Raw genomic sequence first — 25,270 nt, 5'->3', positions numbered from 1 at the left:
TCCTACTTTGTTGGTAAAGGCATAACACACTCCAGACAATTGCTTTAAATTATCCATTTGTGTTTTTCCTCCAAAGGAATATCTTTCTCTTTTTGATTTCAGATGATCTTTAAGGAATGGGGTTTAGAAATACAAATAATACACATAAAGGTATACTGCACACACATATTTACTGCACATATCTAGGCATACCCTAGGGCCTACCCTTTCTGTTGAGCCTGTTGCAGCTTTATATGAAGAATGTGGGAGAAGAGAATACAGTACACACCACGAGTTCAATGCATCTGTGAGAGGAAGTGAGCTTTATTGGGTGGGGAGAAGAAAGTAGATTGGCCATTCAGTTGGTCTAAATTAGACCCATTAAAGAATATATAAAGTTAGAGGTAATAGAGTTCCAGTGCTTTGACTTTTCCCCATTGATCCAGGACCAGCAGATCATCACATCAACCAAACGCAACATTTTTTTTAAAGTAGGACTTAAGAACATTTAACAAAGCAGAACGTGGTTCCTATGTCATGCAGAAGAGGAAGAAGACAAGATGACTTGTCTTTTTGTATGCAATTATTCATACAACTGTCCAACTTGTTTCCTTGGCTTTTTGCAAGGTTAAACTTTGCTCCACTGTATTCAGGACTTTCATGATGCTAGCACTCTGGTTTTAAAAAAACAAACAAACAATGGTTTAGACAAATAAATCTATCATGACTGAGGAACCATTCAACCCCTTCCCCTTTCCTCAAATGTATATTCCCAGGGATAGGGATCTATAGATACCCAGGTGTTGCTGAACTATAGCATGGCCAGCATTGAGGAATCCTAGGAACCTAGGTTCAATGTCAAATTTAGAGATTATCACTCTGAATTCAGTATTTTGTTGGGCCCCTTTCATCTTTGATCAGTATTTCAAGTACCATATTTTTCGGAGTATAAAAAAAGAGGCTGAAAATCTGGGTGTGTCTTATACACTGAATACAGCATTTTTTGCCTCCCAAAACCCCACTGCCTTCAACAAAATGGCCGTGCATAGCCTTTAGGAGGCTTATAGAGTGCTCCTGGGGGCTGGGGAGGGAAGAAATGAGCAAAAAACGGCCCGATTGTTGCTCAATTTTGTCCCCCCAACCCCCAGGAGCACTTTATAAGCCTCCTAAAGGCTATGCATGCCCTTTTTTTTGACAAAAAACAGGCCAGTTTTTGTGAAAAATGGGCTGTTTTTTGCTCATTTTTGCCCCACCCCACCCCCAGGAGCACTCTACAAGCCGGGCTTTTTTTGAAAAAAAAATGGACCCGTTTTTGCAAAACATGGGCTGTTTTGGGGAGGTCTGCAGAGTGCAAAAACTTTTTTTTTAATTTGCCTCTTCAAAATCTTGGGCGTCTTATACTTTGGTGCATATTATACTCCGAAAAATACGGGTAGATCTATGGTAATGTGCAAGCCATGGAAGATGTGATCCATTTCTCACATTATTTCCCAAGGCTCAGACTAGTCTTAACAACCAGGTGTATCACAGGGTCGTCAAAAAGAAAGTTTAATGAATTTCACATATTCCTTGCGCCCATCCAAACAACCCATCAGACCTATTTACCTCGCACTGTGAGATGGGCTTTGGAACGGGCATTACCAATGGTGATCTTCACCATCCCACTCATGTTAGGGCTAGTCCTGCAGAACCTCAGTTTATGGATGTGTCCCACACTCTCCATCTGCACCTGCAAGCCAGGCTGCAGCTCCTCCCCATTGAGGCTCCACTGGGGAGTGAAGTCTGGAGGGGCAGATATTTCACACTCAAAGTGTGCCTCAAAGGGAGCCATCACTTCCACGTTCTTCAGAGGTTGGACCACCTGGATTCCCTCAGCTGCAACAGAAGAGAACAGCAAAAATGTATAGACACGGCAACCGCTCTCTAAAGAACGTGTCTGAAGTGGGCTAACAGATTGTTGGGTAATTTGCCACAGTTGAGCAAGTGTCCAGTTTTAAGTATCAGACAATAACCACAACAATGTGGCTCCCTCCGTTGTGTTAAAACTAGAGTAACAAGGCAAAGGTGAAAAAAACTGAAGAAAGGATGACTACTGCTCTTGTATGAACACGACAGCTCCGTCTAGGTATTAAAAGCCAACGCAGCTGAGCATATAACAAAAGAAGCACCCTGGTGTGAGATTCTAAACCAGGAACTTTTTGAATGGCTGCACAGCTTTTTATTTTGGAGGACTGAAACGGAAAGAATAATCATGGCAGAAAGTAAACTACATCATGCAAAACAGGAGGGAGAGGAGAAACTTCACACATTCATGTATTTAAAGTTGTCAATCCTGTTTTAGGGGTTCTGCTACAACTGTCATCTATTTGCTCTCTCAAACAGAGAGAAGTCACGCCGGGTTTAGGGCAGTGTCACTAAAATGTGTTGGTGAAGTCAATAGGGCATGAGAAGCGGTCAAAGGGGGCTTTCTGCCATGCAGCTATAGGTCACAGTTTTTTTTAATTCTAATCCTGGTCCCACTTCTGCCTCTTCGACATTCTCAGTCTGTTGCTGGCTAGCAATTCCTGCTAATCCTTTCTCCACAGCATTGCCTTCTTTGGCGTATGCCATCTCCCCTGCCTGTTGGTTTCTTCACTGCACTCACACACTCTTACCCTCCACTAGCAGGCGGGCTGTGGAATGATCATCCAGGGCGTCACAGGTATATAGGCCTTCATCTGCAGGCTCCACACAGTGAATAACCAGAGTTCGGTAACAATCCAAGTTGCAGATCTCATACTTCGGCCCGGCATAGATCTCTGTGTCACCCCGAAACCAGCGCACACGTCCTCGAGCCTGAGACACTGTGCATTCCAGCGTGGCTTTGTGACGCACCAGTACAGTTTTATCCCGCAGTGGCTTCACAATGCGAATTGGCAATGCTGTAGGAGAGAGCAGGCGCAAAGGCTCTGAGAGGTTGGCTTCTCACCTCCTGACCCCCGGCTCACTTTTGCAAATTAATAAAGGAGATCTGGTTCCTTATAATAAATTCTGAATAAGTTGCACACACAGAGACAGTCTCAGAATCGTGAGGCTTTTGTAAAAAGGAGGAAGGCAAATCATGCCATAAGCTCCAACCCTTTCGTCATGATGCATCATACCAACAAGACACTTTTTTTTTATCATTTTGCTACATAAATATAATGAACAGAATAACAGAGTTGGAAGGGACCTTGGAGGCCTTCTAGTCCAACCCTCTTAATTCTGAATAATTCTGTATCCCTTAGTAAACCACTGAGAATTATTATATTGTGGCGGGATAGAAATGCAACAAATATGAGTAATTCTGCCCTCACTTGAAAACACTGCTGTGCATATAAATATAATTTATAGACTTATCAAAGCAAAGCAGAATACTGGAGAGGGCAGTTTCAGAATATGTTTTCAGTTTTTTCCCTCTGTGTTCACATATAATCTTTCCCAAGCAGTTTTTTCCCAATCTTTATAGTTTCCCTGTGTGTACTCTCATGCACACAGATGCACGGGGCATGGTAGCAGCCTATAAACGTACAATCCTTGTCATTGTGTAACATTTGTAAATGCACAATCTTCCTTCCCAGAGACCTTCATTTTTAATGTATCAGTTCTGAAAATAGGAACAAAGGAAGCAAAATTCTGTTCCTGTCCTACTCCTGCTCGCTGGTTTTTTTGAAGTGCGCCTTGTGGCATGCCCTGGAAAGGTCTCAAAGCAGATTGGGGGCAAGTATAGTTAGTAGTACTTCCTTCCCTGCAAAGAGAGAGTTGGGGTTAGGTTACCCTAACCCAGTGGTAGGATTCAAATTTTTTTTACTATTGGTTCTGTGGGCGTGGCTTGGTGGGCATGCCTTGGGTGGGATGGGGCTTGGTGGGTGTGGCATGGCTTAGTAGGCATGGCACGGCTTGGTGGGCATGGTAGGGGAAGGATACTGCAAAATTCCCCATTCCAGGAGTTAGTTGCTGCTGGCATTACTGCCAGTTCGGTGTACACGCAATTTTGCTTGGCGTACGTGCACAGTTGCCCATAAACAGGTTTGCGCATGCACAGAACATTAAAAAAAAAAAAAACACCTCATGTCACGCTAACTGGGGAACTGGTTTGGAGGCATAGCAGGCCTGGGTCGCGGCCAGTTCTGGCAACGCAGGCCGGCAAACCACTACCGGTTCAGTCGAACCGGGCCGAACCGGTAGGAATCCACCACTGCCCCATTCCCTCCCCACTCCTAGGGGAAGTTTAATGTAAAATCCCCATTCCCTCCCCACCACACTAACTTGCTTTCCAGCTTCGTTCTCCTGTGGAGGGCAACAAAAGAAGACCCAGTCGATCAGCTGGTGGTCCAATCAGCTGGGACTTGAGAAGCAGTGAATAGATAGGGCGGGGCCAGCCAGAGATGGTATTTACCGGTTCTCCGAACTACTCAAAATTTCCACTACAGGTTTGCCAGAACCAGTCAGAACCGGCTGAATATCACCTCTGCCCTAACCCTAATCCTAACCCTGCTCTCCCAGCACAAATACCAACTCCTTCTTTGCCTGTTGCGCCCAACCCAGTTCACCCGAGAATTAACATCGGACCCAACAGAGAAGTAGCTTCCTTACCTTCCACTTCCAGCCTGGCTTCCGAAGCTGCTGTCTTGGCCACAAAGCGGACCTGGCCTGTGTCCTCAGGGCGGGCAGAGCTCAGAAGCAAGAAGTGGCGGGTTCCTTGTGGTGATGGGGAGAGAAAGGAAAAAGAGGGTTGTCTGCATTGTTAAGGAGAGACAGTGAAGGGACCTAAAAAGATAGAAGGTGCCAGGATACTGTTGTCTGGAAGCAAGGACTCTATCTTGCTCACAGAAGTAATGAAAGGTTTGTCTGGGTTTGCAAACACTGATACATTTGTATTAGTACATAACAGCTGTTTTAAAGGATGAAAACACAGCCTTTGTTGCTTTTTTCCCAGCGTGAGGAGGGGAATCCCCCTCCTATTGCAATAAAATAAATGTAGGCTACAATTGTATAGGCCAGTAGCGCTTGCCTATGATGTGACCCTGTCCCCCCACAACATTGCTGTTTTGAAATCAAGGCACGGAGTAAGAACTGGTGGGAAGCCACCCAAGGGAGAGTTACGTGTAAGCTTAATCAGAAAGAAAAGAGAAACATTTGACATTGGGAGACGTGTTCCAAGCCAAGGCTGAAGATTAGCAGGTGCTGCTTTCACCCCCACCCCCAATCAAGGTTACTTTCTAAACTACAGCAGACATCTTCCACCATCCTTGCAGGGTTTTTTGGCTGAAGGGCAGGTGCTTCCACCCGCATTGCCAGTCCAAGGTCAACGCTTCAAGCAGAGACTGAAAAGAGAGTTTCCTAGATAGAAAGCAAGGCTTGGCTTCCTTCGGATATCTCTTCCCATGGGGCAGGGGGGAGCCACTATCATCATTGATAGACCTAATAGGAGATAAAATGACTTTGAAAGTAGAGAGTCTCTGCCATTCAGTAACCACTTTCCTATCCTCTCCACCTCTGTCCCCTTTCTTCAGTGTTAGATGATCACTCTCTTGGTGAATTTGAAATAGGACTTCCTTCTGCATCATTTGCTGTGCAACGAAATTTTCTGTACCAAGAAATCAGGGAGGGACCCTACTGAGACGTTGCCATGTCCCCATTGCTTCTGCGGCTGGACTGCTTCTTACCTGCATTCTACCCTGTGGCTTTTCCTCCTGTCTTTCAGGATCATTCCCAAGTACCATGACAGAAGGAATCCCAAGCTAAGAAGGGGACAACATGATGTTTTTCAGAGCAATTGCAGTGGGTTCTTTAATCACAAGTCCGCTTTGCATATAACAATTACAATGCAGGTTTGTTTGTTTGTTTGTTCAGAATAGGATATGGAGCAGGGGTAGGTTCCTGCCAGTTCTCTTCTATAGAAGAGGTTCCACAAATCTACAGTGCCGTTTAGAACCGGTTCCAGCTCCCTCCCCCGTCCGCCCGCACATCATCAAGATGAACAGTGAGAGGTCCACAAGTCTTAAAGCTGTCAAGTTTGAACACCCCTGGGGTATTTTTTTCTAAAGGGTTAGGGGTGCAAGGGTCTTGTAACTTGACAGCTTTAAGACTTGCGTGCTTCAAATGCCAGAGTTTCTGAGCCAACATTTTGGTTGCTAAGCAAGAGGGTTCTTAAGTGAGGTTTCACCCCATTTTACAAGTTGGCCACGCCCACCCAGTCACATGGCTGGCAAGCCACTCCCACAAAGCAGGCCACACCTACAGAAAAGGTTCTAAAAAATTTTGAAACCCACCACTGATGTGGTGCCATCCTTAGGGAGAAATTGTGCTTTATAAGAAGCCACCACATAAAATTAGACTGTCCTATGCATCCTGACTTGTTTTAACCATGTCTTTTTGTTATTTAACTACAGTGTTTCCCCGCAAATAAGACAGGGTCTTATTTTCTTTTGACACCACCACCACCCCAAAAAAATAAGTGCTTGCCTTATTTCCGGGGAGGTCTTATTATTTTTGAGGTGCAGGAGGCAGCGAACATGGTCACCTCATGACTGCTGCTGTGTTGCAATATTTTCCGGGAGGGCTTATTTTTGGGGGAAGGCTTATTTTAGTGCATGTGCTCAAAAGCCCAATTGGGCTTATTATCCGGGGAGGTCTTATTTTCAGGGAAACAGGGTATGATTTTCATTTATTCCTCTTCCAATAATTAAACAGAAAACTGGAAGCAGGGAAATTTGCACCCCCTTCATATAAGGTTTGAAGTTATGTGAATGAACTGTACATTGATGTAATATCTTTGATCAGCGGCCTTGAAGAGGCAGGAACCAAGCAAAAGGAGCACGCAAGCTTGCAGAGGTAGCGGCAAGCAAAATTATGTGTGGTCTGAAGTTGCTCATTCATATCCTGTTTTGTTGTGCTATCCTCTAAGTAGTGTGCAAACATGGCCTCCTCCAAGACTTGTTTTTCTTCATTTTGATTGACTTCACTGAAATGTGCAGAATTAATTTTTCGGAGCTTACCCCGAGGACTGAAAATAATAACTTTCTATTTAATGCAGTGAGACTAATTTCAAGTTGGCTCTTTGATCTATCTTTTTTTTTTAATTTCTTTATCTTCCTTCCTTAAGCAGCCAAACTATCTTCTAAAGGATGAATGCAGAAGAAAAGCCACTCAAATATTTTCTCAGGATATTCACTATCCCCCCGTTTGCTTTCTCTCCAGATATTGCCCCAGATATTTGGAACTTGTTGTTTTTGTAATAATAAGGGTTCGGAGCTAAGCTTTTTTTTTTTTAACAGAGTAGTACTTAGGAACACTCGGTTATTTAGACTTTAAGAATATTTTCTATCATCGTTATAATCTGAAGTAGGAAAATGTGTTATTTGCTCAGATGAGATTTTCCTCAATTCGTTTTTAATCTATGGGCAAATTGTCATCCGTCACATATCATAGCATGTTTACACATTGCTAACTATTTTTAAGGGACCTAGCCTCACAACAATGTTTCTGTGTCAACATAGCCTGCTGAAAGCATTCAGAGCACCTTTTAGTTAATTCACTGTTATAGCAGTATTTTCTATTTTTTGCCCCATACAAAAGTTGCTGTCCAATCTGTGATGAGTCTGATAATGATACAGACCAGTGGTGGGTTTCAAAATTTTTTAGAACTTCTTCTGTAGGTGTGGCCTGCTTTGTGGGAGTGACTTGCTGGCCATGTGACCGGGTGGGAGTGGCCAACTTGTAAAATGTGGTGAAACTCACTTAACAACGCTCTTGCTTAGCAACCAAAATGTTGGCTCAGAAACTCTGGTATTTGAAGCACGCAAGTCTTAAAGCTGTCAAGTTACAAGACCCTTGCACCCCTAACCTTTACAAAAAAAACCAGGGGTGTTCAAACTTGACAGCTTTAAGACTTGTGGACTTCAACTCCCAGAATTCCTCCTCTCGCTCTTCATCTTGATGATGTGCGGACGGGCAGGGGGAGGGAGCTGGAACCGGTTCTAAACGGCACTGTAGATTTGTGGAACCTCTTCTACAGAAGAGGTTAGAACTGGCAGGAACCCACCCCTGATACAGACCAATCTGTGATGAGTCTGATAATGAAAACAAGACGCCAGGATCTGTCCACCAATTGTTGGCCACTTAAGTTTCTGCAGACATATCATCCTCCATTCAGTCATTATTGAGTACGGCTTTCCATGGGTATTTTGACTGGAGATGTGAAACAGACCAGACACCTGACTTACATAGCTATTTAGTCTTTGTTTCTGGCAAGGAAATATGTATTTCCTGGAAAAACAGCACATTGTTTTCTGTTATTCGCCAATCAGTCCAACACCTTTCGGTCTATAAGGGTCTCTGCCACAGCAAGCAAATGCCATTTTTCCAGGAAACTGGAAAAAAGATTTATTTGTTTGTTTATTTTCTTTAAGTATAGATCACACCTCATAATTCTTGGCAAGTTCGTAGCAGTTATGAAACAACAGTGAAACATCCATTTAAGTTAAAGTTATATTAAATTAATGTCAAAATACAAAACTCCTGTGGTGCCACAATTAGCCCCTGAATTAACTTGGGCTTAACTAGCTTCCGAAAAGCTGTTTTTGGGAAGCTAATCATAACCCTTCTGGGAGGCCACCCCAGAGAAGCAACACTGCCTGGTTTCAATCTTTCTCACTTCCCAGAAATTAGCCACCACTGACAGTTTCATCTAGGAAAAATGCCTTAAATAGATCAAATCCTCTTGGAAGAGATGGTTCCAAAAGTACCTTTAGTTGACAGAAGGGGGATAGGGTAAAGTAGGAAGAAGATCTGTTGATCTGCTTATAGGCTCCATCTTGCCTGATAAATTAAAGGTGGTAACAATAGGTCTATCATTCTTCTGGAAGACTAATATTTATTTTTATTTATTTTTGTTTTGTTTTCATAGGCTAGGCAGAGTAGCCTTACCAGTCAGGGTCTTCGTCCCGTCCCATCTGTCCCTCCCCCCCAAATAGGCCTATGAGGGGAGCAGGATCAAGACTGTGCAGAAGTATGCTCTCATACACAGCCAGTTTCTTTCAACAAACATTCATTTCTTGCAACGGACCACATAGCAGTCATTACTTTTCTACCAGCATTTGCACGTCTTAAAAATACCTTTTACCAGGATACACAATTTAGGAACCTTTAACCAGGATACACAATTCATTAGCATGCTCTATTTTTTTTTTGCCATGTATTACAATCTGCAAATATTCACTCCATTTTCTCTTTCATCCATGTCTCCGAAACATTAATTTTAATAATCGTGCTTCTTCTTGCAATATACAGGACATTCCCTGCAAATAATTCAGATCCTCAGCCAACAACATAGCATTTTCTCCATTGACAAGGCCATGGATTTTCAAGTTCTTCCAACAACTCATCTGCATTTATCCATCCATACATGAAACAACCGATGGAACATCACACATTCTTGTCTTAGTCTTTGGGTATTGTTGAAACATGTAGTTGGTGTTCCATTCATTCGGAAGCAGGCATTATTGCCATGATACATTGCTCCTATTATAATAAGCAACTAACTTCAAGCTCCTTGTGGATAATATTCCATAATTCAAACCTTTTCACTTTGTCTAAAACAGTGATGGCTAACCTTTTTTGGCTCGGGTGCCAAAAGCGTGCATGAGTGCGATAGCGCGCGTGCCCACACCCATAATTCAATACCCCCTTGTGCACACACCTCCTACACATGTGCGTATGCCCCCTCCTCCTGAAGCCTGGGGAGGACGAAAATGGCCTCCCCAGCCCTCTGGAGGCTCTTCAAAGGCCAAAAATCAGCTGGATGGAATGTGCCCATGCGCTGCAGCTGACCTAGGGCAACTGCTCGTGTGCCCTCAGAGATGGCTCCGCATGCCACCTGTGGCACACGTGCCATAGGTTCGCCATCACGGGTCCAAAAACAACAAGTATACAATAGATTTTCTTTGATTTCGTCATTTCTCAATGACCTACTGGAAAGCAAAAAAAATATCTGCACATTTCAAGCCTGGTACAAAGCCTAATCTATTACACCCATTTCTTTATCTTAGTTTCCTATTTCCATCCTTCCTTCTTTCCTTCCTTCCTACCTCCCTTCCTTTGTATTGTTGTAGGTTAGAATAACAGAGTCTTGAAAGCTGGCTAAACAAAATCAAGGTTGGGTTATTTTGAGTTTCATTCTCATACTTTCCTCTTTCCCAAAGACAATTTGCCTTTGTATCTCCTTAATGCTCCGTTGTTCTCTTCCACTCCCTAAGGTCAGTTTCTACCTTCTCTCTTTCATCAATTCATGTTCTTTACAATTTATCCCTTTTATATTCCAAGTTGCAACTGTCTTGATCTTCAGTACATGGGCCTCACATAACCTTCACTGCACAATGTTGATTTTATTACCGTTTTTACATACACATTTTAGTACAACAGAGAAGATCAGCTTTAGTTGCACCCATGCCACATACAGTATTTCCTACTAATGATAAGAATGTTTGGATCAACATACCACAAGTACAATCCAAGCCTAGTTTAACTCCAGCTACGTTTATGTTATTTTGTGCAAACAAAGGTCTCAGATGGGATTGTTGCCTCATTTCTCTAGTCATCTACTGTCCAATATAATTGTGGTGTTTTTTTTTTCTTATCTACCTTCCTCCTTGTATTCTAATCAGGAAATCTCATCTCTATTGCCATGGCAAGAATGAAAGGGTACACTTACCTTCCTGTCGTATTTTCACAGTGCTGGTGACTTTGAGTCTCTCTCCATTATTATACCATTCGCCTTTCACCTCCGCTAGGGACACCTCACATATGAAAACAGCATTCTCGTTCTCCCGCACACGGACATCCTCCAGCTCTCGTACAATCTGGACCTGACGTTCTATTGGGGGTGGGTGGGGGGGAGGGAGGGAGAAAGCCCACGCAGTTAGAATTGAAAAGTTTTTACAAAAGTGAGATTTGGACTCATGCGGATTCCCTGAAAGTATTCAATTAAAACTCTACTCTTGATCATGGCACTCCCCCAGTTGTCACTAGAACACACGGATGCCAATTCTAACAAAAATATATCACAAGTCATGATGAGAAACAAACATACGTACAGTGACGTGCGGTGAGGTTTATGGCTGGTGAGGCTGGTGACGTCATCAGGAAGGTGGGGAATGGGACGTGTGCAGGAGGCTGAGGCAGCCTCAGCCTCCTGCACACGTGGTCCCATTCCCCATCTTCCTGAGTCAACATGAAGGGGACTGTGGAGCGTGGGCCGCGGGATCACGGAGTGCGAGCCGCGGTCCCCTTCATGTTGACTCAGGAAGGCGGGGAATGGGACGACGTGTGCAGGCGGCTGGGCAGCCTCAACCTCCTGCACACGTGGTCCCATTCCCCGCCTTCCTGAGTTGACATGAAGGGGACCACGGAGCGTGAGCCACGGGACCATGGAGCGCACTCCTCCTGCACACGTGGTCCCATTCCCCGTCTTCCTGAGTCAACATGAAGGGGACCATGGAGCGCAAGCCGTCAGAGCACGCTCCATGGTCCCCTTCATGTTGACTCAGGAAGGTGGGGAATGGGACCACGTGCCTTTTCCCTTTTTTTTTTCTTTTTATGATGAGAGCGGTGAGGCTCTGCCTCCCCTGCCTCCCCTGACCGCATGTCCCTGCATACGTATTATCTAAGATCGTAAGAGCTACAGCTATAATCTAATCGCCAGAACACAGCAAGGACTCTGCTGGGTCAAGGAGAAAGTAATAGCAGAGCATTTTACCCTCTGAGGACACCAGAATGTAGAGTTCTAAAGGGATTTTTAAGGATAAACTACATTGCCAGTATTATTGGGTGAGAGGCTGAAAAATTCACGTTCATCAAAAGGTTACAGGCTATCTCGGAAGGACTTATTGAAAGACAATGAATTTTTAACCCATCACAATTGCTAATTGATGAGGTGCTTGTAGTCTGTCTCATGTAACCTGCATCTGCATGCCCGCACTTTCTTTCTTCATTCTTACTTCATCAAAATCCTACAAGAACGTTGAAACCCTCCATCAGTTTAGCAATCAGCCCATGCATCTGATGAAGAGAGGAAGCTAAACGTAAAGGTTCCCCTGTCAGCTGTGTCCAATTCTAGGGCACTATGTTCATCTCCATTCCTTGGCCAAGGGAGCTGGCGTTGTCCTTACGTGACTACATACCAAAGATACATGAATGCTGCTACCTTCCCACCAAAGTGACATCTATTAACTACTTGCATTTGCATGCTTTCATACTGCTAGGTAGGCAGGAGCTGGGGCATGTAATGCCGCCCCCCCTCCCCGCCAAGAAATTGGTTCTTGAACACAGGCGGTCAGCCCACCAACTCAATGTCTTTAATCACTGAGCCCTCATGCCCCGATGAATGAGCAGCAGTGCACAAAAGCTATGCTTTTTATTAAAATATGTTAGTGGGGGAAAAAGTGCTGTCAAACTCCTCCTTATTTTGGACTAGTATAGTCTAATATAGTTCTCCTTCTATCATTCCTGCTGGATCAAGAGAAACATTCATCTGATGCCCCGTTCTGCTTTCTTAATGGCCAACCAGCTACTTTTAAGAAGCCCCAAGCAGGATAGGAGAAAAACAGCTCTCTGGCAACACTGATGTTCAGCAACAAGTATTCAGTTAGATTGCTCTCTCTGATAGTAAAGGTCCAAAATTGTCCTTATTTCATAGCCTGTTCCCAAGAATGGCCAGGCAGATGTCTCCAGGAAGCCGTATTCCTTTTTATTCGTCATGAAATTGCCCTTTCAAGCATAAAACATGGAGATGCTATCTAGTGAGCAGGCTAGTAAACCATGCATTACGTCTCTCTTCTAAAACCCACTTAACTATTCACTGGCTCTCATTTCCCATCTAGCTTTCTGCAGAAGCCTTGCAAATGTGACTAACTACAGGGCACTGTGCATTGGATGTTCAACAGCCTGCTCTAGGCCACTGGAGGCAAACGTCAGGGAAGCGGGAAAGCAAAAGGGGCCTTGCTCTCATCCAGAACATGACAAGTGAGCAGGTTTTGTATGGGGGAGCTCCATCCCAAGCCTTCCCCCCGCCCCATCCACTCCATTCATAGCCCAAGTCATCCATACCAAAGACTCTCAGTTTGGCAGAGGCATGGCAATCACCGGCATCACACCTATATTCGCCAGCATCTTCAAGGCTGCAATGGTTGAGCTGCAGGAGACGCCGACGCCCCACTGAATATATGCGGCAGTTGGGGCTCACCTGGATCTCCTTGCCATCCTGTGAGAATTAAAGACATAGAGAACAGGGCCTGTTCTAGCTCTGAGAAAGGGAAGGTGGAGAAAGGGAAGCTCTCGGGTGGTTCTGAGGACACAGAGGGGAGTGAGGGAAGATGGAGATCGTATTAATCAAGAATGTTCCCTTGAAGGACTTTTCAGGACAGCCCGTTCTTGCAGTTATAGAGAAGATCAAGGAAGTGGGGATGTTGATAAGAGGTAAGACCCTCACCTTGTACCACTTCACCTCAGCCAGGGGTCGGGACAGCTCACACTCAAAGGTAGCTGAGCCTGTCTCGGGAATTCCCAAGTCCTGGGGCAAGCGCAGCATTGTAATTGGTGGCTCTGCAAGGACAGAGATAGCAACAGCGATAGCACTTATACACCGCTTCACAGTGCTTTACAGCCTTCTCTAAGCAGTTTACAGAGTCGGCATATATTGCCCACAACAATCTGGGTCCTCATTTTACCGACCTTGGAAGGATGGAAGGTTGAGTCAACCTTGAGCCTGGTGAGACTTGAACTGCTGGCAGTCAGCAGAGTTAGCCTGCAATACTGCATTCTAACCACTGCGCCACTGCGGCTCTAAATACAATTGCAAGTAGGTTGAAGATGCACTATTTTGGAGACTAAAAAGATTAAATGTCTTCAAGGGATGGTACTTCGCCAAACCACACCAGTTTGCATCCCTTATCCTCAGTTACACCAATTTATCTACAGTACCTGTCGTACTCCCCATGCCCAGTTTTCCCACGCTGCTGTTGCTATCAGAACTGCTCTGCTCTGCAGGTACATTGAGTTTTGGACATTAAATCTGTTAGAAAAATAGGACTAACCCAAAGAGCATCTAGTTTAGCATTCTGCTTCCTACAGTGGCCAGCTAGATGCTCTTCAGGATGTTACAATCTGGGCATGATGGCACTGCTTTTTCCGACTTTCTTTCCAGCACCCAGGTTGCCTTTCCTCAGTCCTCCCTCCACTAGTCCTGTACCTTGGACCGTAAGGCGGGCACAGCTCCGCACAGTATCCGCAGTGAAGGCCACAGTCCCTGAGTCATCTAGCGTGAGCCTTTGCAGCGTCAGGCTGTGCACACAACCAGTGGCACTCATTTGGCAGGTGGAACTAGGCTTCACGCGGATGCCGTCACGCGTCCAGACCCCCAATACATTGGGGTGAGAAAGCTCAAGCTCAAATGTCACTGTCTCCTTTTCCAATGTCTCCACATCTGATAGTGGTTTCTTCACTGTCACCTTCCGGGCTGGAGAGGAAGAAAAGTCTGTGATAGATCCAGTTTTGTCACGAAAAAAGCTTATTTCAAATCAAAGCAAGTTACCAGGCATATCTAATATTAGGACTCCAATTCAGCAGATACAGAATCATAGCATACTTCTCATGTGACTCCCACTAGAAGGAAAATTTATGTTTCTCTGACCTACTTGGGTAGACTCCACACTCACTTCTTCCTCATACATTTATTGCTAATAGAGTGGAAGGTTTTTAACAGATTCGGCACATTTATCAGAATGAACTACCTGAACTAGAATTCGAGATAATTTTTCCCCATAAGAAACTTAACAGCACTAGGGCAATCTTAATGAATCTCACAAAAGCTAAGCAGGGTTGGACCTGGCTAATATTTAATGGGAGACCAAGAGGAAATCCCAGGACTCTGGGGTGAACTGGGATGTTTTTTTAAATGGCAGCCCACTTCCATATTGTTGTCAAGCAAGCAATGTGGACATGTCACCGAGAGTCACATTTAACTCAAGTGAACATTGTGTAAAAAAAATAAATGATAAACAAAGGCAACAGTCTTATGCAGTATCTTCTACTATATTTGGCCACTACATATATAACTGCTAAAGTTCACATTCCAAAAGGACAAGGATAGGACAAAAGTGAGATTGCCGTAACTGAATTAAGAATTACTAGTTAAAAATAAGTATTTGTAAAATAATGCACTTTATTAAAATAATTAATTTTTATCTGCATATGCCAAGTTATTTTACTCATGAATAAATCACTCTTACACCCAGAAATATGCAAGTAACGTGTTTAGACCAGTGGTGAAGTTCAATTTTTTTTACCACTGGTTCTGTGGGCATGGCTTGGTGGGCGTAGTGAGGCTTGGTGGGCATGGCTTGGTAGGCAGGGGAAGGATACTGCAAAATCTCCATTCCCGCATTCCATGGGAAGGATACTGCAAAAACTTCATTCCCATCCTACTCTGGGGCCAGCCAGAGGTGGCGTTTGCCGGTTCTGCGAACTACTCAAAATTTCCACTACCGGTTCTCCAGAACCTGTCAGAACCTGCTGGATTTCATCCCTGGTTCAGACACTGTTACCTTTCCTTCCAGCATAAACAGGGAAGGGAAGGGGGAAGTGAAGGGAAGGGAGAAGAAAGGCTAACTGTACTGGGAAGAAAAGGAAAAAATGGATGGAAACATAATAAGAATCAGAGGAAATGAATATGGAACGCATCAATGTTTAGGTTTACAAAAAGAGTTAAATTCGATAAGCAAGCCGAGCTTCCTAAGCAACTGGTAATATTCAGATAATCATTGTTAAAGGAATTCTGACATTCAGCAGAGATGTCATGGAGGAAAATAAAACCCCTAAGATAAAATGTTACACTGACTCTCTCCCAAGGATCGACAACATAAAACTGTGAGAGAAAACAAGATCAGGATAGAAATGACACCTACGTTCCACGCTCAGCCTGGCTTGGGTGCGATCATGCAGACTCTCGCAGCGGTAGGTGCCTCGGTCAGCAAGCTCAATCTGATGGATGGTAAGAACCCTTTTTGGCCCTTGCACCTCCATGGAGTGTCTTGGATTCTGCTGCAGTAAGATGCCTTGCTTCATCCACTGCACCTCTGCACTCTCCACGCTCAGCTCCACTTCCAAGATGACGTCCTGCCCCTCCTCAGCCGCCAAATCACACAACGTCCGCACAAACAGCACCTGAGCCTCTGCAGAAAATAATGCTCAGAGGTTGAATACTAGCTGATGCATCTCTAAACTGAATGCATTCCCAGGCCACCATCCCTCCCTCTTTACAGAGAGAAGACAAGCCAGGATCCAAGGCAATCTAGCCATTTCCCAAGGCCTGGGTCAATCTGGCATGTTTACAAACATAGATTTCAGAAGACTCAGAACCCCAGCTTTTTATTTTTTTTTTTTCAAAAATACAAGTTCGGAACCTGCAGGGCTGTAGAGATAAAGTTTTGGAAATTCGACATGCTGTGCCTAGATAAATCTTCAAAGACGAAAAGAAAGTCAAAGTAGAATTTCCAAAAGGGATTCTATTATCTTCCCTGCATGACTAAAGCAGCAGCATAAATTATGCAAACTAAGTAAGCATAGATATCATTTTGAGTAAAGAATTTATATTTTCTTAGCATGGAATTGTGAAGACAAGAAAGGACACAGCCGTGGCATTAGCTGATAACCCCCTTGTAACTCTGACTAATTAGAATGACTAATTACTATCCCTGATGCACAGTACTTCTGCCCAAGTATCAGCATTTATCAAAAAGCAAGACGCATGGTGTTGCCGTTCCTCTTACCTTGCACACTGAGTCTGCCTGAACTCGACAGACCTTCCGCACGGACGGTGACTATGCCGGTGTCACTCAAGCGGCATTGTCGTATGGTGAGGGCATGGCATAGCCCATTCTTGGTTATGGTCAACCGCTCACTGTTCACGACGTCTTGCCCATTCAGCTGCCAATTCAACCTGACGTCATCTGGACATATCACCACTTTGAAAGTGGCATCATCCCCTTCCAGCACTGTTAAATTATGCAGCTCAGAAATTATCTCCACCAACCTAGGGACTGAGAAAAAAGGTGCCATCTCAGTTTACATGAAAGTTTGCTAGCATACAACCAACCTAACAGGAGACCCCAAAGTCCATCCAATGTGGTATCACCAGGGGATTCATCTCTTAGGTAGGACATACAGGTTTGCCTCTTTGTATTGAAGCTTAGCTTCATTACCCTTCATCCCTTCTATATCAGGGGTGTCAAACTACATTTCTTCAAGGGCTGGAATCCAGATCAGCATTGTAGTTCTCCTCCATGGGTGGGTGGGTGGGTGGGGGGACAGGACCGACACCTCCTGCTGGCCAAAACAGGGCACAGGCCCATTTTCAGCCTGAATAGCCTCCTGCAGCACTTCACCAGCCAAAACAGGGGGTGGGGGAGCCATGCAGAGGCCTGTTTTTGGCTGACAGAGTGCTGCTGGAGGCTGGGGAGGGCGAAAATAGGCTGCGGGGAGTGGGGCTGCACGCGCCTCCCTGCGGCCCATTTTGGCCGGCAGAGGCACCACAGGCTTTAGGTTTGACATCCCTGTTCTATATTATGAGCCATGGTGGCGCAGTAGTTAGAATGCAGTACTGCAGGCTACTTCTGCTGGCTGCCGGCTGCCTGCAATTTGGCAGTTCAAATCTCACCACGCTTACAGTTGACTCAGCCTTCCATTCTTCCAAGGTGGGTAAAATGAGGAGCCAGATTGTTGGGAGCAAAATGCTGACTCTGTCAACTGCTTAGAGAGGAGTGTAAAGCACTGCAAAGTGGTATATAAGTCGAAGTCCTATTGCTATTGCTATATTTCATCTCATTCATTAATTTTTGCATATTTGTGGACATCAGCTCCACTGTACAGGTAGTCCTCAACTTGCAAGAGCTTATTTAGTGACTGTTTGAAGTTACAGTGGCACTAATAAAAGAGACCATTTTTCACTCGATATTTCCAGCATCCCTATGGTCATGTGATCAAATTTCAGATGATTGGTAACTGACTCATATTTATGATGGTTTCAGTTTCAGGTCATGTGATCACTTTTTGTGAACTTCTGACAAAGTCAATGGGGAAGCCAGACTCCCTTAACCATGTGAGTAACCTTAACCTAACGCCTGCAGTGATTCACTTAACAACACAGGCAAAAAAAGGCCGTTAAAATGGGGTAAAGTGAGACAACAAATGTCTCACTTAGCAACAAAAATGTTGGGCTAATTGTAATCATAAGTCAAGGACCACCTGCATAGCAATGCACAGAGGATAATAGAATTATGCTGCAGCCTGGGAAGCATGTGCATGCCATTAGGAGACAAGAAACAAGAATTACTTGAACAATTTCCTAATTAAGGAAGATTCATCTTTCATTTGATGGGATCTGGATGTATTCATACAACTTCTGCCTTCTTTTAGCAAGTGGGAACAAAGAATGCTTTATATTAACGTTATGTTGTACCTAAAGATACTAGAACAGTGATGGTGAACCTATGGCACGCGTGCCACAGGTGGCACGTGGAGCCATTTGTCAGGGCACGCGAGGTTCTGCCCTGTCAGCTGGCCAGCGCGCATGCGTGCGCTGGCCAGCTATGTTCACCCTTTTTTAAAGTCATTTTTCACCCTCCCCAAGCTCCAGAGGCTTTAGAGGAGCCTGGGGAGGGTGAAAACGGCCCTACGGGCAAACCGGAAGTTCAGGAATGGAATTCCTGTTTGCTTGGAGGGTCGTTTTGAGCACTCCGGAGGCTTCAGGGAAGCCTCTTGAAGGTCCCTGAAGCCTTTGGAGGGCTTCCGAGGGGGGGGGGGCAGGGGAGGCTGTTTTCGCCCTCCCCATGCTCCTATAAAGCCTCTGGAGCCTGGGGAGGGCGAAAAAAAGCATGCAAAAATGGGGGCGATCGACCCCCCCACGCTCCCCCCACTTATGGCACACGAGCCAAAAAAGGTTCGCCATCACTGTACTAGAAGTTGAAACTAGACCTTTTCCATGCAAGGCATCTGCTTTCCAATTTCTCCAAACAGAACTTACTTTGAACTGTGAGAATAGCCAAAGTACGGTCATCTTTGCTTTCACATGAATATTCGCCAGCATCTTCAGTCCTCACATTGCTGAGTGTCAAGGAACGCTCTCGTCCCTCTGCTCCGAATTTCACGTCTTCGTTGGGTTCCAGCTCCTGCCCATCTTTCAGCCATGTTACATCACCTTTGGTTTTGCACAATTCACACCAAAACAACACTGTGTCACCCTGCAACGCTGTCACATCTGAGAGACCCCGAACAAACTTCACCAGCAGTTCTGAGGTGGGTAAAGAAAAGTTTGGTTAGGAGAATCAGATCTTGGCAACTGGCAGAAGCCAATCAAATTATTGGGGATTTAGAGTAGACTGGAAATCTTCAATGCGTCCCAATTATTCCACAACTCGCCACTTTTGCAGTTTTTCATATTCCTAGTTTTTTTTTTAACTTCTAGACCCAAACATGGCTAAGTAAGGTGTTCCCAAATAGGAGGACAGTCCCTGCTGCCTCTTCTCAAGGTCAATTACTCCAAGGGCCGTGGCTCTATTCCTCTCAGGCTGTTCTGACCTAGGCTTCCTGACACAGTAAAAAGCACACGCTTTGTCCCAAAAACCCTCTTTTTATCTCAAAGGCTGTGAATTATGTTCATTCACAGCCCGTAAGGAGACACAAACAGTTGTAAAGAGTCCGACAGTAGTCTGCCAAAGTCTTTCGGGATAAGGCTGATAAGCACCCACCTTTATCTTCCTTGAAACACTACCAAAGACTTAATAGGCAATCAGCTTGGCACGTCGACACAGAGCAAAGAGTCAAAACGGAGCTTCAGAAGGTAAATTGACCAGCATGAACCAAGTTGCTTCCTGCAAAGGCTCACGTGCCTTTGCTCCTCTTTACGTCCAATGGGAGGGGCCAATCACCTCCAAGCCTTACTCCCGAGTCATCCCTTCTGTCTTAACTGTTCTTGCCATCTGGCAGCTCTGCGCATGCACGCACAGGGAACAGGAAGAGCCTGTTCCTCTGCCTCACTGATGTCTGACTCTGGAGGCTCCGGAGGCAGCACATAACTCCCAGATGGCCCTGGCCCCCTCTCTGCCTCTGATGGTGAGCCATCGTCCGAGCCTTCCCCAGACTCCAGGACTGGCCCATGTTCCTCCCCAACCTCCTCACTGTCCAACTCCGCTGCCAGTTCCTAAAGCCGCCAGTGGACCACAATACAGGCTTAGAGCTATTTATTTTGCCTGGCATAATGAAGTTTCAGGAAAGAGTATTTCCCTGCTTCTGCAACCTGGGATCTTTTTAACTGAAAGTGACAATAGATACACCTGAGACTTTGAGACTCAAAGTGCATATTTGGCTACTAAGTTGAAGTCACTCGAAAGGTTAACTGCATCAAACATGTACCTAGAAGAGAACTCTGAACATTGTTGTGTACCACAGAACTGAAACTATCTTACTGAATCAGGCAGGGGTTTGTTTCGCCCTGTGTTATATTTTCAACAGTGACCAGGCAGACACATCTATAGTCTCTCATAGACTATAAAGCTGTCCCACTGCTTGACCACAAGCATATGCCAATCAGAAATATATTGCCTCTACACACAAATGGTCTATTTAGCTCTCATGGCTAATAACTGCCAATAGTTCCCTTACTGCAAATAACAGGCTATTTAAAACAAAAACAAAAGCCACCCATTTTTACGGAAAGAACTCCCGAGGAAATAAGAGGAAACCCTCCCTTCTTCCCAGCTGCTTGAGCAACACATCAGAGGTTGGGAAATTAGGCTTAAAGCTTCAATGCTGCAGACAAAGCTTGCTGCATGATTGCAAGCCCCCCACTTGCAAACAAAGCCAGTCAGTCTGTTAGAAGATCTACGATCTTCATAATCCAGTGCAGTGATGGCTAACCTTTTTGGTACCGAGTACCCAAAACACACAACCCCAAAATGCAATGCGAGCGCCCCCTGCGTATGCACCCCGCCCCAACGCCCATTTTTGGCTTCCAGGTTGTTGCAGGAGGCTATCCAGGCCCAAAACGGGATGCAGTAGGGCTTCGCACGGTGCCCCTGTGCCCTTGTTTTCTTGCAGATGTTTGCAGATGTGCAGGCCTTCCTGGCCCAAAATGGCGTGGGAGGAGCATGCACGTGCAAACCCACGCATGCATGGCAGAGACCAAAAAACCCCAGTGGGAGGTGCGCATGCATACACGGTGGAGCTGGGCTGGGGCGACAGCTGCTGTGCTCACAGAGAAAATTCTGCATGCCACTTGTAGCACACTTGCCATAGATTCGCTATAACGACCATAGTCAATCAAGCTAAAGAGACAGAAGGTCCAGCAGGGACATATAGTTTGATAGGCTCCTTTTGTGATTTATTGCCGGGAAAATTTTGACCAGTGTAGCTCACCCCATGCTTGAATGTAACCAAAGGTCCCCCGCCTGTCTAAAACCCTTGTTTTAATGTAACAGAAACATTCATTCCTTTTTGACTGTGGTCATGCATCTTGAGCAGGCTGTATTTTATCTATTAAGGTATTCCATAAGATAAAGATGCCCTAGGATCACAGGTGTTCCCTAAATCATTGGCCATGGCCTCTGAAAGTCTCCCAAACTGATAACCAAGAAGAAAAAAATAAATTGAGTATGGCTCCCATCTCCTGCTTTGCGGAGCGTAGCCTTTGGCCCACTACCAAAGACCAAATATGGCACCCTACCCAAGACCATTGCTGTGGGCCCATATCTGATTGCCTCTTGAATTGCCAGGACAGCAAACAGCCTCTGCACAGATCTCTTACCTTTCACACTAAGCTCAAAATGCAGCTGATCGTGAGAAGAATGGCAGATGTACTCTCCGGCATCTGCTTTGCCTACATTACTCAGCAAGAGGCTGTGGACCCGTCCTTCTCTGCGTAGCTGGCAGTGCCCCCCTGCCACAAGGTTCCCTCGGGGTCCTTCCCAGCTGACCACAGACGACTCCTTGGAGACAATGGCTGACAGCACTGCACTGCTCCCCTCCAGGACCAGCACCTTCTCTGGGTGCTGTGATTTTGACACAAACAGCACCGGGGCCTCTAGAATAAGAGAAAAGGAGCAGAGAGACTTGAAGAAAGCAAGGAAGACTCAGCTAGGCCTCTGATCCACACACCCCATTTTGACCACAGAAACTGCTTCTCTCTCTTTCCCCCTTCCTCTCCCTTCCCCCTCTCTCTCCCTCCCCTCTCCCCCTTCTCCCTTTCTCCCCCTTCTCCCTCCCTCCCCCTCTCTTTCTCCCCCTCTCCTCTCTCTCCCTCCCCTCCCCCCTCCTCTTCCCCCTCTCTCTTCTCCTCCTCTCTCTCCCCTTCCCCCTCTCTTCCTCCTCCCCCTCTCTCCTCTCCCTCCCTCTCCCTCTCCCGCCTCCCTCTCTCCCCTTCTTCCTCCCTCCCCCTCTCCTCTCTCTCCCTCCCCTCTCCCCCTCCCCCTCTCTCTTCTCCTCCTCTCTCTCACCTTCCCCCTCTCTTCCTCCTCCCCCTCTCTCTTCTCCCTCCCTCCCCTCTCCCCCTCACTCTCTCACCCTTCTTCCTCCCTCCCCCTCTCCCTCCTCCCTCTCCTCTCCTCTCTCACCCTCACCCTCTCTCCCTCCCCTCTCCCCCTTTCCCTTCTCCCCCTCTCTCCTCTCCCTCCCTCTCCCCCTCTTTCCCCCTCCCCCCACTTCCTCTCCGCCTCTCCCTCCCTCCTCTTCACGGTTCATTGGAATATTTCAGAAGTTAAAGGTTCTGGTGGGGGGTATTCACCCCACTCAGCATACCACACATACTCATAGGAGTGACTCCTGCTAATCTCTTGTTTCTAAGATCAACAAAGCAATCCTCAAAACAGACAGGTGTCATGTATGCCATCAGCACTAAATGGGGATGGGTAATGTAAATTCACATATGACCACTAAAGAAACCACAGTTCAAAATGATAAAGAATTAGCTCTTTATCATAGTCTCTGTGACTAACGCATGAGCCAGACATAATAGCCGCTTTATTATCTTGGAGAAGGTAGCGGTTTACAGAAACCCCCCCCCCCCCCCCATATCTCCAGGGTGGAAGATCAAGCAGGCTGGGTTGGATAAAGGCCGACAGTTGTTCCCACGTGTGGGCAAGGAAATGTGATTAAGAAAAGCTTCAGTGGCTGTTGCTGATCTCCTAGAACAACCTCAGCAAGAAGGCACTCGTACTTAACTAAACCATAACTGAGCCTGATGACAGCCATAATTCATTTGGAAAGTTTCTGAGTCAGCAAACGTAAACATTTCTGAGCCCCTGAAAGCACACTAAAGGGGTGTTGGTTTCCCCAGAAAGCAATCAGTTGATACAAATAAAAAGCAACCATTCTGTAGATAGCCAAGGCACGCATAGTCCGTTCCAGCAGGATCAAAGAGGGGATGATAGAACTAGCGAGGGATCTTGAGTCAAGCAAGAGGACTTCAGCAGAAAAGAAATATCAAAATGGAAACCTAACTTTGTTCTTTGCTTCAGTTCACATTGTATGTAGGACGCACAGCTACTTTATCTGCCTGAAGTTACAGCTGCTAAGAAGGCAGGGTTTCACCACAAAACGGCAAAAGCAGCCATCGGTTCAAGCGGCTTCTGCATTAGCACAAAGAGGAACAATGACATATTGGTACCGGCAGAGATAGGAGTAAAACGAAAGCCAAGTATTTCATGAAACATGACATGGATCTAAACCAGGAAAAAAAGTAGTTAGCTACCCATGAGGTGTATCCGTAGCTATATTAAAGTTAATCCACCACATGGAAAGACAGTACACGGTGAGGATCCCAAGTGTTTTATACAGAATAATTTGATAAGACACACAGCTATATTCTCTGCATGTCTGCCCCTCCAGGATAGAGTGCAAGTATCAGAATTGTAATGGATGCAAGAGGGTGAACAAGCTGACAAAAGTAGCTGCTGTTGCTATATGTCCAAGCAATTGAAGGGTGGTCCAAGTATGCATCTGGCATGTGACAGTATCCATGAGATACTGGCAAAAATGTGCGCTTGTCAATGAGGAAAGTTCTGTCCTTCCTCGTATCCAATGAACTGTATCCCCTAGGAGGAGATTAAATGGACTTCCTTGATGTTGCTCTGAAGTCTGTAGCTAATCAAGAATATATTGCCCATTTCAAATAGGATAGCACTAGCAATAGCAGTTGGGACTTATATGCCACTTCACAGTGCTTTACAGCCCTCTCTAAGCAGTTTACAGAGTCAGCATAGATTGCCCTAAACAATCTGGGTCCTCATTTTACCCAGCCTTGGAAAGAGGGAATGCTGAGTCAACCTTAAGCTGATGATATTCGAACTGCTAAATTGCAGGCAGCCGGCAGGCAGAAGAAGTAGCCTGCAGTACTGCATTCTAACCACTGCGTCACCCCGGCACTGTGGTTCTAAGGATGCACCAATAATGAGTCAATTGTCCCTGCATGGACAGGCAATGCTGTCAGGCCTGCAGCGGTTCCTTTAAGAATCTTTGGCCTGCCACACACTCTCTTCTAGCTTCATCTTTATTATGCACATTCATTAGCGGGGGGGGGGGGGAGGGGATAGCAATGGGTAGAATGTGTTGTTTTCAAAATAAAAAATTCCTTTCTAGAAGCTCAAGGTTATTCTTTGTCTCCGCACCTTGGCAACTGACCGGAACCAGCGGGGTGGAGATGACAGCGTGGAAGAAGAAGATTGGAGCATATGATGGATTAGTGGGTGTGGGGACAAGATCATGAACTTTCAACTGGGTGGGAATCTTAGGTAACTTCCAGAATTGGGATTTCCACAGCACGATGCCAACATGTCTGTCTTATTAAATTGGAACTTTAAGGATAGTTTGACCTTGGACTCTGATTTAATTCTGCATGATATTTGGAATGCTGACAAATGCCCTGCAAGTGAAAATTTGTCACCATGATGGACATAAGAATTGGGGGGGGGGGAGCCATGGCTGCTAGGATGGAGAAGGAAGAACAGCTAATCTAAGCCAAAATCAGGAAAGATGAACAATAATCATGCAGATTCTGTATGGAACAGGTCTCTTAAACAACTGCAGAAGTCCAGAGTCTTCCCCAGCATCAGAGACAAGAATGTCATGCTCCAAGTCCATTGTTCATGATTTCTTCTGAGGCTGCCTTGGGCATGTTGGCTGTTCCCTAAGATATAAATAGCCCGAGGGATGGACACGGTGTCTTCAA

At 45.5% G+C, this 25,270-nt stretch overlaps 1 protein-coding gene across 3 annotated transcripts in view; it reads right to left on the bottom strand.

Annotated features, from left to right (window-relative positions):
* Positions 1-274: 274 nt before the first annotated feature.
* The window catches only part of OBSL1 (obscurin like cytoskeletal adaptor 1), an 81,718-nt gene continuing 56,722 nt past the window's right edge, over positions 275-25,270 (bottom strand). For 2 of the 3 annotated variants that reach the window (XM_081936270.1, XM_081936272.1), the window contains 12 exons: positions 21,854-22,129; positions 19,076-19,342; positions 16,824-17,093; positions 15,960-16,226; positions 14,246-14,512; positions 13,487-13,599; positions 13,105-13,258; positions 10,712-10,873; positions 4,594-4,698; positions 2,634-2,900; positions 1,585-1,854; positions 275-653 (listed from right to left, as the gene is read on the bottom strand). In XM_081936270.1, coding sequence (XP_081792396.1) covers positions 646-653; positions 1,585-1,854; positions 2,634-2,900; positions 4,594-4,698; positions 10,712-10,873; positions 13,105-13,258; positions 13,487-13,599; positions 14,246-14,512; positions 15,960-16,226; positions 16,824-17,093; positions 19,076-19,342; positions 21,854-22,129 — 2,426 coding nt within the window. In that variant the 3' untranslated portion in view covers positions 275-645. The remainder of the gene's footprint in view (positions 654-1,584; positions 1,855-2,633; positions 2,901-4,593; positions 4,699-10,711; positions 10,874-13,104; positions 13,259-13,486; positions 13,600-14,245; positions 14,513-15,959; positions 16,227-16,823; positions 17,094-19,075; positions 19,343-21,853; positions 22,130-25,270) is intronic. The other variant, XM_081936271.1, reaches the window with a different exon arrangement.

The sequence above is a fragment of the Natrix helvetica genome (assembly GCF_964273705.1).
Source record: "Natrix helvetica genome assembly, chromosome: 1".
NCBI lineage: Eukaryota > Metazoa > Chordata > Lepidosauria > Squamata > Natricidae > Natrix > Natrix helvetica.
This window is presented reverse-complemented; position numbering and strand designations above follow the sequence as displayed.